This window comes from Dipodomys ordii, unplaced genomic scaffold, assembly GCF_000151885.1.
Source record: "Dipodomys ordii isolate 6190 unplaced genomic scaffold, Dord_2.0 Scaffold79, whole genome shotgun sequence".
Classification (NCBI taxonomy): domain Eukaryota; kingdom Metazoa; phylum Chordata; class Mammalia; order Rodentia; family Heteromyidae; genus Dipodomys; species Dipodomys ordii.
Genome location: NW_012267295.1, coordinates 3,250,951 through 3,266,721, shown reverse-complemented (window position 1 = coordinate 3,266,721; position 15,771 = coordinate 3,250,951). Strand labels below are relative to the sequence as shown.

General features: G+C 42.3%; 1 protein-coding gene across 1 annotated transcript in view; it reads right to left on the bottom strand.

Moving 5' to 3' along the window:
• Dmc1 (DNA meiotic recombinase 1) overlaps positions 1-15,649 on the bottom strand; it is a 37,181-nt gene extending 21,532 nt beyond the window's left edge. Inside the window, 5 exon segments of the mRNA XM_013024851.1 lie at positions 7,015-7,097; positions 10,692-10,838; positions 12,901-12,945; positions 13,894-13,970; positions 15,524-15,649. Coding sequence (XP_012880305.1) covers positions 7,015-7,097; positions 10,692-10,838; positions 12,901-12,945; positions 13,894-13,941 — 323 coding nt within the window. The 5' untranslated portion in view covers positions 13,942-13,970; positions 15,524-15,649.
• Positions 15,650-15,771: the final 122 nt, after the last annotated feature.

The window sequence follows — 15,771 nt, the reverse complement described above, 5'->3', positions numbered from 1 at the left end:
CTGAGGAATCGAACCCAGGACCTCATGCATGCAAGGCAAGCGCTCTACCACTGAGCCACCTTCTCAGCACCCCAAAAAAGATTCTTATCTCCAATCAACCACTCAAAACACTGAAAGTGGCTCTGTGGCTCTAAGTGTTAGAGCACTAGCCTTGAGCAAAAGAGCTCATGGACAGCACCGGTAGGCCCTGAGTTCAAGCCCCATGACCAAAAAAAAAAAAAAAAGTAGAAAGAAAAGAAAATGCTAACAGAAGAATAACTGGCAGGGTTTGACTATGTATTAAATTGATAACCCATGTTTTTGTGCAATGGATTTTTATTTTTTTCTGGTACTGGGGTTTGAACTCAGGTCCTTGCATTGGCTAGGCAGGCACTTTACTATTTGAGCCAAACCTGTAGCCCTTTAGTGCAATGGATATTCTTGATATGAAAAGAATTAAATTTAAGTCATAATTTTATTCATCCACTCATTAAATACAATAAACATTGTGTGCTAAGAACTGATAGAAGTATTTAAAAACTCTTTGCAGTTTCAATTTGCATGTCTTTTGGAATGTAATCACAAATCAGACAAAACCTTAAGAGAACAAATATTTACCTAATTTAAAAGAGTAATTGAAATGTAAATTGAAGCAATTTTGGAAGTTATAAATTTAGAATGGGCTGTATATTGCAATTTAAAAAGTCTAGACACTGGGCTGGGAAGGTGGCTCAGTGGTAGAGCGCTTGCCTTGCATGCATGAGGACCTGGGTTTGATTCCTCAGCACCACATAAGCAGAAAAAAAAAGCTGGAAGTGGCGCTGTGGCTCAAGTGGTAGAGCGCTAGCCTTGAGCTGAACTGCTGAGGGACAGCGCCCAGGCCCAGAGTTCAGGCACTACGACCAGACCCCCCCCCCAAAAGAAAAAAAGTCTAGACACTGACCTGCATAATTTGAATCAAAAGGACCAGGGTTGAGAATTCAACCCATTTGGAGTACAGGCTTTCAGGGATCTTATGGTGTTGTGGTCTAAATTCAATGGTCAGTTGGTGCTCTATCACTTGAGCCATACCTCCTGCCTTTCTTTTTGCTGGTTATTTTGGAGATAGAGTCTAGAGAATTTTTCTGCCCAGGCTGGCCTAGAACTGAGATCTTCAGATCTCAGCCGCCTGAATAGCTAAGTCTCTTCTCTTCTCTCCTGCCTCTCTCTCTCTCCTCCTCCTCTCATCTCTCTTCTCTCTCTCAGTCTCTTTGGTACAGGGGTTGGAACTCAGGGGCTTGGTCATTGGTGGAATAGCATTTTACCATGCCTCCAGTCCTCCTTGGATGTCTCTTAAGTCAGGCAACTATTAAAGAAAGTTCTGTTTAACCCTCTTAATCTTGGGAAAAATCACCCTGAAAGCAACAGCTCTAGAAAGTATTAGACAAAATTTCTGGTTACTATGCCCTATCAATGCATTGAAAAGGTTTCCTTAAATTCTTCCTAGAGGATACCCCAAATTATTCGGGGAAATATAATCATTTCCTTTGTGAAACCCAAGAAAATTTAGAATTAGATCAAAGGCAATTTAAACATAGAGAAACAAAATCACAATGTTTTCATAGTAAAGTTGGCAATAATCTGTACATACTTGGTGTTTAAAAACTTTTAAAATATAGAGATTTGGCCTTATTAGACTAACAGAATAACCTCTGGAAGATTGAATGATATTGATTACAATTTATTAGATGACATCAGGTTTATAAACAACATCTGAAAATTTATTTTATTTATGTACTTCTAAGTTCATTGCACTTACAAAATGTATTTAAGAATCTGGAAAGATTCTGCTTGTTAACAAATGATTAAGACTAATGAAATTCTATGCTGGGCGCTGGTGGCTCACGCCTGTAATCCTAGCTACTCAGGAGGCTGAGATCGGAGGATCCTGGTTCAAAGCCAGCCCTGGCAGGAGAGACCGTGAAACTCCTATCTCCAATAACCACCAGAAAAACCGGAAGTGGCGCTGTAGCTCAAGTGGTAGAGCGCTCACCTTGTGCTGAAGAGCTGAGGGACAGCACCCAGGCCCAGAGTTCAAGCCCCACGGTCAACCAAAAAAAAAAAAACACTAATGAAATTCTAAATGGAAATTATGAAAGTTGCCAGGACCAAAATGTAGTCACTGGGCTGGGAAGGTGGCTCAGTGGTAGAACGCTTGCCTTGCATGCATGAGGCCCTGGGTTCGATTCCTTAGCACCACATAAGCAAAAAGAAAAAAAAAAGCCAGAAGTGGCGCTGTGGCTCCAGTGGTAGAGCACTAGCCTTGAGCTGAAGAGCTGAGGGACAGCGCCCAGGCCCAGAGTTCAGGCCCCACAACCGGACCCAAAAAAAAAAAAAATGCAGTCACTATGTCATATTCAAACAAGAGTTTATGAGATCACAAGATCAGCTCTTGTGAGTTGAAGAAGTCCATGAAAAAGAAGCCCTTATATATACATGCTTGAAACAAGATTTACCACAAGATGTTCCTACAGAAAGAATTGTAAAAACTTCCTCAATAATAGGAGTGCAGATAAAGTGCTTATACAAGAAAACATGTCTAGGGCTGGGAAGGTGGCTCAGTGGTAGAGCGCTTGCTTTGCATACATGAGGCCCTGGGTTCGATTCCTCAACACCACATAAGCAAAAAAGAAAAAAGCCAGAAGTGGCGCTGTGGCTCAAGTGGTAGAGCGCTAGCCTTGAGCTGAAGAGCTGAGGGTCAGCGCCCAGGCCCAGAGTTCAGGCCCCACGACCGGACCCAAAAAATAAAAAAAGAAGACATGTCTAGGAATGGCTGTCTTAGTCACTAAACTAACATCAACTCCTTTAAGAGACTCCTGTAACATTTGGTTTTATTTATTTAATTTTATTATTTGTCACCTGGAGCTTGAACTCAGGGTCTGGGCACTGTCCCTGAGTTTCTTTTGCTCAAGGCTAGTACTCTACCACTTTGGGCCACAGCGCTACTTCTGGCTTTTTCTGTTTATATGGTACTAAGGAATCAAATTCAGGGCTTCATGCATGCTAGGCAAGCACTCTACCATGAAGCCACATTCCCAGCCCCAACATTTGTTTTTAAAAGTTTACACAGGTGGGCTAGAAAGGTGGCTCAGTGGTAGAGCGCTTGCCTTGCATGCATGAGGCCCTGAGTTGGATTCCTCAGCACCACGTAAGCAGAAAAAAAAGCCAGAAGTGGCGCTGTAGCTCAAGTGGTAGAGTGCTAGCTTTGAGCTGAAGAGGTCAAAGAGCTGAGGGACAGCGCCTAGGCCCAGAGTTCAGGCCCCACAACCGGATCACCCCCCCAAAAAACAAAACAAAACAAAACAAAAAACTTTACACAGGCTTTTCCTTTTGTGTGTGCTAGTCCTGGGGCTTGAATTCAGGGCCTGATCACCGTCACTGAGTTTCTTGCTCAAGACTAGCATTCTACCACTTGAGCCACATCTCTACTTCTAGCTCTTTGGTGGTTAATTGGAGAGGACAGTCTCATGGACTTTGCTGACGAGGCTGGCTAGCTAGAATTGTAGACATAAACCACCAGTGCCTGGCTATGTAGACTTCTCCTATTTAAAAGAACCCCCTCCAACCCTATGGCTGGTTGGCTATGGCCTGCTATAGCTTGTGTACACTGAACTTCACTACTTTTAAATTGCCAGATACATTCAGTAGCAGGGAACCCATGACTCATGCCTGTAATCCTAGCTATTCAGGAGGCTGAGTTCAGATGATCAAAGTTCAAGGCCAGCCTGGGCAGAAGAGTCCATGTGACTCTTTTCTCCAGTTAACTACCAGAAAGCTGGAGCTGTGGCTCAAGTAGTAGAGCACCAGCCTTGAGTACAAAAAACTGAGGCCTTGAGTTCAAGCCCCAGTACGCAGGGCGGGGGTGGGGGGGAGAGGGAAACAAGTAAAAGGTACCAGAGGCATGTCTCAAATATTGGAGCTCCTGCCTAGAAAGTGCAAGGCCTTGGGCATGGAGGGTAGAGAGGGGAAGGGATGGTATGGGGAAACAAAGGAGGAGGCAACAATGCTTGATAAGAGATGTACTCACTATCTTGCCCATGTAATTGTAACCCCTCTGTATTGTATTTTCACACAAAAAAAGTGCAAGGCCTGAGTTCAAATCACAACACTGATCACTGCCTCCCCACCACCACCAGAAAAAAAGATCTGACATGAGGGACCTACAGCAGGAGCAGATTTGGAGCAGAGATCTGAAACTTGACTTTTGGACTTGTGAAGTATCAGTTGCCTATTAGACATCCAAATGGAGCAAGATTTGATTCTAAAATTCCTTTTCTTAACAGTATTTTATGGAGCAAGAGTTTTCATGAATATTTTGGAGAACTATTCCTTTTTTTCTAATTGTTTTTGACTACCACTCTAACTGAAACAGTGACTTTCTTTAGACAACATAGTAAAACCAAGTCTTCAGTGGAAAAAGAAATGAAAAGTTAACTTGATTTTTTAAAAATGGTTTGCAGGACTAGGAATGTGGCTTAGTGGTATGGTAGTGTGCTTGCCTAACATGCATGAAACCCTGGGTTTGATTCCTCAGTACTACATAAACAGAAAAAGCCATAAGTGGCACTGTGGCTCAAGTGGTAGAGCGCTGGCCATGAACAAAGGTCAGGGACAGTTTGCTAGGCACTGAGTTCAAGACCCAAGAATGGCAAAAAAAAAAAAAAAAAAAAGGATTTGGGGCTGAGACTGTGGCTTAGTGGTAGAGTGCTTGCCTAGCGTGCATAAAGCCTTGGGTTCCATTCCTCAGTACCACAGAAATAGAAAAGGCCAGAAATGGTGCTGTGGTTCAAGTGGTAGAGTGCAAGCCTTGAGCAAAAGAAGCTCAGGAACAGTGCCCAGGCCCTGATTTCAGGCCTCAGGCCTGGCAAAAAATAAATAAATAAAAATTGGTTTGTACCGGGCACCAGTGGCTTATGCCTGCAATCCTAGCTACTCAGGAAACTGAGATATGAGGACTATGGTTTGAAGCTAGCCCAGGCAGGAAAACCCATGGGACTTTTATCTTCAATTAACTGCTAAGCCTGAGGTAGCACTGTGGCACAAGTGGTAGAGTACTAGCCTTGAACACAAAAACTCAATGACAATAACTATCCCCTGAGTTCAAGCCTCAAGACTAGCACTGGAAAAAAAAGTTCATAGATTAATATAGCTAATTCAGAAACTATATGTTGGGTCTGAATGTCTTGGGAAAAACTGAACTCAGTCTTAAAAGCAGTCTAGAATTTGCACCTTGCCTCTAGGTGGAAAAACAAACCTACAAACTATTTCAAAAGAGGTATCTATTTCTGGCAATTATAGTGGACATATTGGGCAAAACAACGCAAAGAGGAAAAGTTACATGGTATTCAAAGATTGTGCTTAGTGGTTTAAAAAAATGTGAGACACAGAAGAGATAAAAATGGCAAGTGGTTAAAAAAATGTGAGACACAGAAGAGATAAAAATGGCAAAGAGGAGCTGGGAAGGTGGCTCAGTGGTAGAGCGCTTGTCTTGCATGCATGAGGCCCTAGGGTTTGATTCCTCAGCGCTACATAAGCAAAAAGAAAAAAGCTGGAAGTGGCGCTGTGGCTCAAGTGGTAGAGCGCTAGCCTTGAGCTGAAGAGCTGAAAGACAACATCCAGGCCCAGAGTTCAGGCCCCAGGACTGGACCCCCACAAAAAAAAATGGCAAAGAAACACATGAGGAAATGTTCACCATCCCTTGTTGTAAAGGAAATGCAAATAAAGACAACCTTGAGATACCACCTTACCCCAGTCAGAATGGCCCACATCCTCAAGTCAGCCAATGACAAATGCTGGAGGGGATGCAGAGAAAGAGGAACCCTATTACACTGTTGGTGGGAATGTACACTTATACAACCACTTTGGAAAGCAGTCTGGAGGGTCCTCAGAAAGCTAAATATTGACCTCTCCTATGACCCAGACATACCACTTCTAGGCATCTATCCTGAACAACAGGAACCAGGACACATACACCTCCTGTTTATTGCAACACTGTTCACAATAGCCAGGATATGGAAACAACCCAGATGCCCACCACAGATGAATGGATCCAAAAATTGTGGTATCTATACACAATGGAATATTATGCAGCCATTAGAAAGGACAAAATAAGCCGGGCCCTGGTACTCAAGCCTATAATCCTAGCTACTCAGGCAGCCACCCTGGGCAGGAAAGTCTGTGAGATTCTTATCTCCAATAAACCACTAGAAAACCAGAATTGGTACTGTGGCTCAAGCAGTAGAGCTGAAGAGCTGAAGGGATAGCACCTTGAGCTGAAGAGCTGAGGGATAGCACCTAAGCCTAGAGTTCAAGCCCCACGACTGACCAAAAAAAGAAAGAAAGAAAAAAGAAAAGAAAGGACAAAATAATGGCATTTTCAGGGAAATGGATGGAACTAGAAGAAATCATGTTGAGTGAGGTAAGCCAAGAGCTAACAGCCAAATGACACATGGTCTCCCTGATAAGTGGATGTTAAATCCATAACGTAAGGTGATATGACAAAGTTAACAAGACTTGAGAAACAAAGGACCTCCACCCGTCTTGTTGAATCACTACTAAATAACCCTATGTTGCTGATCACATATATGGTATATATGTGCACATCAGAGTAAAAGTAGGAGTAAAAGTAGGAGGAGGACACAGAACTAGAGGGAATCAGGGAAAAACATACAACAGCGGGACCCATCAGCTGTACTGGACATTGATCAAAACGAACTAGGCAACTCAATGGCAGTGATGGGAGGGAGGGAACGAGTGGGAAAGAGGGAACAGCTGATGCTATGCAAAAGGAAAGGAATGTACCTATGATCCAATGTGGAAGAAATAACTGTATTGTCAAAGTCTCATAGAACTCAAAACTTTATAGACCAAAGCAGACAATTTGTCCCATGAAAGTTAGAATGTATTTGTGACTTTAAGCATCACTATCCCACAATACTGTGAAATTATGTAATTAATCACAATAAAGAATTTGCAAAAAAAAAGTGAGATACACACTCGAATTCCTGACTTCCAGTGGTGATATGGAACACCATCTTCCTCTTTTCACTATATTCAAATGCAGTTAAGAATCCTGGTTCCTATGGAAAGATAATAGGACAGGTTAAAAAAAAGCATAAAGTGATGGTTACAATGTCAAATGCTGCCAAAAACTACATGCTCAATGATCAAGGTCATCTCTCGTTGCCTTTATCTTCAAAGGCAATACCGGATTCTGGTTTAAAACACACAGAACTGCTCTCTTCCATGTAAGTTCAAGCTATAGCAAACTAATAGCAAACTATAGCAAACTAAGTTCAAACTAATACAACTCATAATGTATAGTATATACTTATATAGTTGTATGATAAGGGGTAAGCTACTTTATCTTGCTGTACTTTAGCTTTCTATGTTAGGCTTAATGAGTATAGTAATTTGTCTCTTTATAGGATACCTGTGAAAAGTAAATGAGACAGATTTGTGGCACAAAGCAGTACAGTGTTTTATTGAAGGAGTCAGTTGATTTTATTCAGCAGAATTTTTTTTCCAGCTCCAGATGTTTCAAAAAGCACAGAAATTATTGGTGTTGGGAAAACTGGGCATCCAAATGTAGAAGACTAAAATTGGATCCCTGTCTGTCACACTGCACCAATATCAACTCAAAATGTATCAAAGACCTTAAATTCAGACTTGAAACTTTGAAGCTACTACAAGAGGGAATAAGAGAAACATTAGAACTTTATAGGCATAGGCAGGAACTTTTTGAAGAGTCCCAGGGTCACAGCAAATAGGAAAGAGATTTGACAAATGGTATTACATCAAACAAAAAGGTTTCTACAAAACAAAGAACATAGTTACTAGACTAAAAAGATAGCCAACAGACTGGAAGAAGATCTTTACTAGTTAAACACCAGACAAAGGCTAAAATATATAAGGAGCTCAAAAAACTACCCTCCCCCAAATTAATAACCCAATCAATAAATGGGCATCTACCCAGAGCATTACACTATTTCAATAGCCAAGTTATGGAAACAGCCTAGATGCTATATAATGGAAGAATGAATCAAGCAACTGTGTTACATATACAAAATGGAAGTTAGTCATCCATTAGAACGAATAATATATGTCACTTTCAGAAAAATGGATATATCTAAAACAAATCATGTTAAGTGATGTAAGCCAGATGGTACATGTTTTCTGTTATATGTAGAGGCTAGATCTAAAGTACAAATATGCATGATAACCTACAGGGTTCAATGCATTTATACATGAACTAAAGCAGGATATACTAAGGGAGGAATCCAAAGGCATCTTTTTTTTTTTGCTTGTAAGTCATGGGTCTTAAACTCTGGGCCTGGGTGCTGTCCCTGAGCATTTCAGCTCAAGGTCAATGCTCTATCACTTGAGCCACAGCTCCACTTCTGGTTTTCTGATGGTTTATTGGAAATAAGAGTCTCACGGACTTTCCTGCCTGGACTGGCTTTGAACCACCATCTTCAGATCTCCAAAGGTGCAATTCTAACCAACTAAAGTACTATTTATCAAAATGAATACCAGGAAGTGAGAACATTTTTTAGGGGGTGGGCAAAGTGGGGGGCACAGGAATGGAGGGAGTAGGGGTGAGAAAATATTGTTTTATACTCAATGTACATTATATAAAATATGAACTATGTAACTTGAGGGTAGAGGTGAGGGGAAAATGGGGGAGAATGAAAGAGGTGAGCAAGAAGCACTGTATTCATAACCCAACCTGTGAAATTGTAACCCCTTTGTACAAATACTTAATAGAAATGCTAAAAACTAAAAAAAAGCACAGAAATTTCAGTTTTCACTGTGATATAACAGCATTTTTCAACAGCATTTTACAACTCATTTGCTAAATGAGCTACAGCTGATGTAGTGAAATTAATGAAAATGGAGCCCCGTGTAGTGCAATGTGTGCCTGCTTTGTTGTTTCATGCTATTACAGCGGTTCTCAACTTGGGAGAGGGAAGAGCAACAAACCCAGGACACCTTTAGCTTAGAGATCAGACTCATGGGTGCAGAAAAAGGATGTTTGAGTGAAAGAGGGTTTCTTTTCTTTGATAATGAGATTTCATTTCCAAAGAGATAAAGACTAATGTCTAAGAGCCATGAAGTAGCAGTTTCCCAAATGTTGGGTACTGCTGTTGGGCTTCAACACTTCAGCAGTTGAGGAACTGGCCACTGGGGTACAGTGCCTGAGCAACTAGGCTGCATTCTCAGAAGCTCAGCGGGGTCCTTTCCAAATTCAGGCCCACAATGCCACTGGCAATACTTTCCTGCTTGACTGCTTCTGAAGAAGAAAGCCAAATGGCTGTTCATGAAGACAGCTGGACCAGACTAGTTGGTATGAACCCAGAAATGGAGAAATATAAAGGAGGTTGATCTATAAAGAGAGAGACTTGGTGACTACTTGTTTGCATGTTACTACTTATAAAGCTAGTATCTCTAGGGACCCCCCCCCCCGCAAGCAGCCTACTTTTTCCTAGCAGCTACATGGGCTACTTACTGTGCCCCAACTGGAAGGTTGCATCAATGAGCATATTCATAGTCATATTTATTCAAACTGCACCCATGTAGACTGATGCTAGTCTTCAGTTGGCCTATACTAAGAGAGTACAATTTCTTTGATACCAAGTGCTTTATCACAGTCATAGATATGGTTGAGAAGACAAGGTAGAACTAAGGAGGGCAGGTAAAAACTCAGTAAAAAGAAGGTAGCCAGGTGCCAGTGGCTCATGTCTGTATTCCTAGCTACTCAGGAGGCTGAGATCTGAGGATCTCAGTTCAAAGCCAGCCTGGGAAGAAAAGTCTATCGGATTCTCCAATTAACCATCAAAAAACCATAAGTGGAGATGTGGTGCAAGTGGTAGAATGCTAGCCTTGAGTAAAAAAAATCAGGGATAGGCACTGAGTTCAAGCCCGAGGACCAACAAAGAGAAGAAGGAAAAAAAGGAGGAGGAGGGCTAAGAAGGTGGCTCAGTGGTAGAGTGCTTGCCTTGCATGCATGAGGACCTGGGTTCGATTCCTCAACACCATACAAACAGAAAAAGCGGGAAGTGTCACTGTGGCTTAAGTGGTAGAGCACTAGCCTTGAGCTGAAGAGCTGAGGGCCAGTGCCCAGGCCAAGGTCAAACCCCTCGGCCAAATAAACAAAACAAAACCCAAAACAACAACAACAAAAAAAAGAGGAGGAAGAACAGAAAAAGTATAAAGAAGACAAAGTTTTGGAAAAAAATTACCTTAATTAGCATTCTAGGTATTTATTTTTGCCAGTCCTGGGGCTTGAGCTCAGGGCCTGGGCACTGTCCTTCAAGGCTAGTACTCTAACATTTGAGCCACAACACACTTATGGCTTTTTTCTGTTTATGTGGTACTGAGGAAACCCAGGGTTTCATGAATACTATAAGCACTCTACTACTAAGCCACATTCCCAGCCCTATTCTAGGTGTTTAAATACCTATCTTTTATAAACCCCTCAAGATTTCATAAACAGTTCTTGCTTTGGAAATGAAGTGATAAAATGTTAACAAGGACAGAATAATGTTGTGATCTACAGGACTCTTGAGTTCCTACAATAACAGGATAACATTCATAATGTTCATAATGAGAAAGGTTACAAAGATTCACTAGGCCCTTCTGAGCTAGAATAGTCAAGGATGTGTCTTGCTCACAATAAGTTTGTTGGCTGCCTCTTTAATCTTATCCACTTTGGCTTCTGAGAGCCCTTTGATGTTGCAGAGTGCTCTTCTTGTTGTCATTTGTATCCCTTTGATGGTACAGATTCCTACTGATTTTAGTTTCTTAATGTCTGCCACATTCTGTAAATAAAAGGATAACATAGGTTGATTAAAGGCCAGTCTGAAAGGCTTTCGCACCATGTCATGTGCTTTCCAGTCTGAAAGGCTTTCGCACTATGTCATGTGCTTTCCAGTCCATCTTTCCATCAGAATGCCATCTTTATACAGGCAATCAGGTGGAACCCACCCACCACATAGACAAATGTTCTGGAAATATCTGAGTAGAACATACCCAGCAGGCTGCCAAATGTTCTGGCTGTGCCCTGATTTCCTAAGAATGTTAGTGAGACCATGGCAATGTAACAAGGAACTCAAAAGAAAAGTCTGTTGGTGGAAAAACTAACAAATTTAGCACACATTCACCCCCTCAGTTCAGCTCCTTCCTTCTATAGAACTTCATTACCAATATGTTCCTCTAAATTTTTTAAAGTTTTTCCCCCTTCTGCCTCTAGAAAATGCAAATAACTACATCACCAAAAGACTGGGAGTTTCTCGTGCTTCTGTTTTCAAAAATCAATGGAAAGAGATTAAACATGAACTTCAGAAGATAACATAGGCCAATTTCTGGTGGCTCTTGCCTATTATCTTAGCTACTTAGGAGGCTGAGATCTGAGGATTAGGATTCAAAGCCAGCCAGACAGGAAACTCTGTGAGACTCTTATCTCAAATAAACTACTCAAACAAACAAAAAAAAAAGGCAGAAGTAGCACTGTGGCTCAAGTGGTAGAGTGATCTCCTTGAACAAAAGAAGCTCAAGGACAGTTCCCAGGCCCTGAGTTCAAGCCCCAGAACCAGAAAAATAAAAGATAGCATAGGTGATAGTCACTGAAATCCAGCTAGTCTTTTTTTCAAAATTGGTGTTTCTGCCATCATTTGCATCCATTAACCGACAAAACTAAGTTTTCTGTTAATGGAAGCAGTATCTGTCCAATAATGTTTGACTTGAAAAAAAAAACAGGGATTAGCTCTACTGAGAGTTCTGAACTTCCAGTTTAATCAGTCATTCTCTATTAGGAACTATTCTGAACCTGAGGCTCTTGACAGTTTTCAGTGACAGTTTTAGAAGGGTGCTACTGAGTAGAGAAAGGGATTTGACATGATCGCAGCCATTTTGAGTTTTAACTGTCATGACTGCCTCAGAGTGACATTAGTTTTTCCAGTAGAGTTTCCCAGTATAGTATAAAGATCAAATTGTTAGAATGGTATGTGGACCACTAAGAGTAGACCTTGGAATATGCCTCTTTGATATTAGCTTAAGGCAAACAAATACATTCTGGATTGAAAGCATTTGTCTTAGTCAATACTGTGACTCAAAAATCTTGGTAATTGGGCGGGGAACGTGGCTTAGTGGTAGAGTGCTTGTGTTGCATGCATGAAGCCCTGGGTTTGATTTCTCTGTACCACAAACAGAAAAATCTTGAAGTGGCTCTGTGGCTCAAGTGGTAGAGTGCTGATCTTGAGCAAAAAAAGCTCAAGGACAGGGGCTGGGAAGGTGGCTCAGTGGTAGAGCGCTTGTCTTGCATGCATGAGGCCCTGGGTTCAATTCCTCAGCACCACATAAGCAAAAAGAAAAAAGCCGGAAGTGGCGCTTTGGCTCAAGTGGTAGAGCACTAGCCTTGAGCTGAAGAGCTGAGGGACAGCGCCCAGGCCCAGAGTTCAGGCCCCATGACCGGACCAAAAATAATAATAATAAAAGCTAAAGGGGCTGGGATGTGACTTAAGTGTTAAGAGCGCCTGCCTAGCAAGCATAAGGTCCTGAGTTTAGACCCTAGTACTGGAAAAACAACAAGAAAAGACTGGTTCTAGCTGCCTTTTTACTTTCTCAATGCACACTCTCTCACATCTTGGGACCAACTCCAATGCAGAAGATAAACCTGCCACACGAAACAAAGATTTACCCAGTCCCAAATGCTAGTAAGGCCAATGTTCAGAAACTCTGAGTTGGGGGGCTAGGAAGGTGGCTCAGTGGTAGAGTGCTTGCCTTGCATGCATGCGGCTCTGGGTTCAATTCCTTAGCACCAAATAAACAAAACAAAAAACGAGAAACTCTGAGTTGGATAATTTAAGTTAAAAAACTACTTACAATTCCATGTTTCTGTAATAGGTCAATGTCTTGAAACAAAGACTCCTAAATGAAATGCAACAGAAAATGGAGTTTTTATTCATATCCAACTGTTTTGCATTTTTAAAGAGTTAATTCATTATTGAGTCACTTTAAAAATACCTCTAATTCTACTTGTGTAGGCAGACTGAAGTGGAAGCACTAATTTTTTTTTCAACTGCATTGCTACATACAACACCAATATTGTAAGTTTGGTTAGCCAATCCTTTTTCCACAGCTTCCTAAAAATTAAAAAAAAAAACTTTATCCAGCCAGGTGCTGGTGGCTCACGCCTGTAATCCTAGCTACTCAGGAGGCTGAGATCTGAGGATTGTGGTTCCAAGCCAGCCCAGGCAGGAAAGACCGTGAGACTCCTATCTCCAATAAAACCACTAGAAAACTGGAAATGGTGCTATAGCGCAAGTGGTAGAGTGCTCGCCTTTTGCTGAAGAGCTGAGGGACAGCACCCAGGCCCAGAGTTCAAGCCCCATGACCAACAAAAAAAAACAAACAAAAACAACAACAACAACAAAAAAAACTTTATCCAAAGCAGTGGAACAATATTTTACCTATTTGAAATATTTTCTCAACCTTATTCCTCTCTAGCTCTTGATCTTATTTTTCTAAGGTTCAGACTGCTGCTATATACCAGGGTGCAAGGGTACCAGTAAGGTCATACTAACCAATGTATTTATAATACTTAAATACAGGACTGGGATGTGGCTTTGTAACACAGCATTTGCCTAAGATAAATCAGACCAAAGGTTCTATCCCTTGCCTCACAAAAACAAAACTAACAAAAATCACTTTAAACCATTTGTTAAGTAGCACCCCTTGCCAAACAATTTGTTACATATTTATAATATATACCTATGTCAGATTTCTACCTTCAGTTTCTAAAAATATCAGATAAAGGAATTTGATTTTTGTGGAATGACTAAATGTCTCCATATCTTTCAGGCTTTGTAGTCATACCTCTTCATCCTGGAATCCTGATTCTTCCTGTACATGATCCTCCTTCATGTTGAGAGGGAGCAGAAAAACAACCAATTCTGGGAAAATAAGAAATATTAAGTGGGGCTGGGAAGGTGGCTCATTGGTAGAGCGCTTGCCTTGCATGCCTGAGGCCCTGAGTTCGATTCCTCAGCACCACATAAGCAAAAAGAAAAAAGCTGGAAGTGGCGCTGTGGCTCAAGCGGTAGAGCGCTAGCCTTGAGCTGAAGAGCTGAGGGACAGCGCCCAGGCCCAGAGTTCAGGCCCCACGACCGGACCAAAAAAAAAAAAAAAAAAGAAATATTAAGTGGCTGTAGTTCATACAGGAAAGAAAAACAAAACACCTTTGTTGAGATGCCTCTGATTTCATTTCAAAGTCAACAGTGATCAGGAAAGGACATTATATCTTTTGGAAGCATTGGCCTGGTCTATCTTTTTGACTATACTTGTGGCATTATTTCTTGTGTATGCTGGGACAGGGACTAGGATGGGCACAACTTAAGTTTCTCTTTCCTCAACACTAATGACCTTTTTATATCTTGATTTCCTTTTGCACACTTAATCATAACTATGGAAATAACTTTATTGCTTTTTGGGAGCTATTAACTTTTCAAGATCATACTTAACAACTTCTCAAACACTGACATTGTGTCATTCTTCCTTGTATCTTCTCTTGGTACCTCAAGCTTAGTCTAACCTCAACAAAGATTATTTTTCTTATATGCAATTAATGTATTTCTTCTTACTGTGAATGGGAGCTCTGATAATTCACTTCTTTAAAATATTGGTTAGCTGGGCACCAGTGGCTCACACCTGTAATCCATCAGTTTCAAACTGGGCAGAAAAGTACAAGAGGCCCTAATCAGCAATTACTCACCAAAAAGCTCAAGTCGTACAACGCCAACCTTGTGCACAAAAGCTCAGGGATAGTGCCCAAGCCCTGAGTACAAGTCCCAGGACTGGCGTATGCGTACACACACACACACACACACACACTGTTTTTTGTTATACAGTATTTAAAACTTATATGATTTTGTAAAAATATGGTGAAGACTCAATACTAAAAGGTTGGGAATGAAAGGCCCTAACAAGATCTTTAACTGATTCAACATTGTGGAATTTTGCTTTTAAAACAAGCTTGAAGGCACCAATCATGCTCACTTAATAAACTCATTCTGTTCTATTCCCTCATTTCATACCACAGTCCCAAGCAGAAGCCTGCTCAAAGGGGACAAAAATCAGTAAAGCGGGAGGTGGGGGGAAGGAAAGGCGCAATGGAGACACCGTTTGAATGGAATCTTCTAGAACATCGTCCCTCAGCTAAACCACCCCAAGTTCCACAGGCTGTCTTCGGGAAACGTCATCCACTTCTTCTCCCCGGGGTATACACAGTGTTCCCGAGGGTGTTCTACCAAGTGACTCCCAGCGGCCTGGGGCTCGGGCGGCCTCGCCGGGCCTCGCGGACCGGCACGAGGCTGGGACCCCGCCCCCGGCGGGACTCCGGCTCCTTCAGGGAGGACAGCAGCGCCCGGGCCCCAATCGCCAGGGGGCGCCCCGAAGCTGCCCTCGGGGTCCTCAGGCGCCTCGATTTCCCTGCTGCCTCTCCTCGCACCTGGCCTCCCCTCAGGGTCTTTAAGGCGAATCTCTCAGAACCCTGCTCGGGATTCCGCGGTGGGCCCAGTATTCCGACTGAGAACGCGGCTCTGGCGACTCGCGCGTCGAAGACCGAACCGTTTGGCGCCAAACCGGCCGGCTCGGAGCGCCTGACCACGCTGGGGGCGGGGCGAGCGCCGTGTGAAGAGGGGGTGGGGCCCTGAGGGGCGGGGCCGAGCGCCGTGTGCAGGGGCGGGGCGCTGGGGG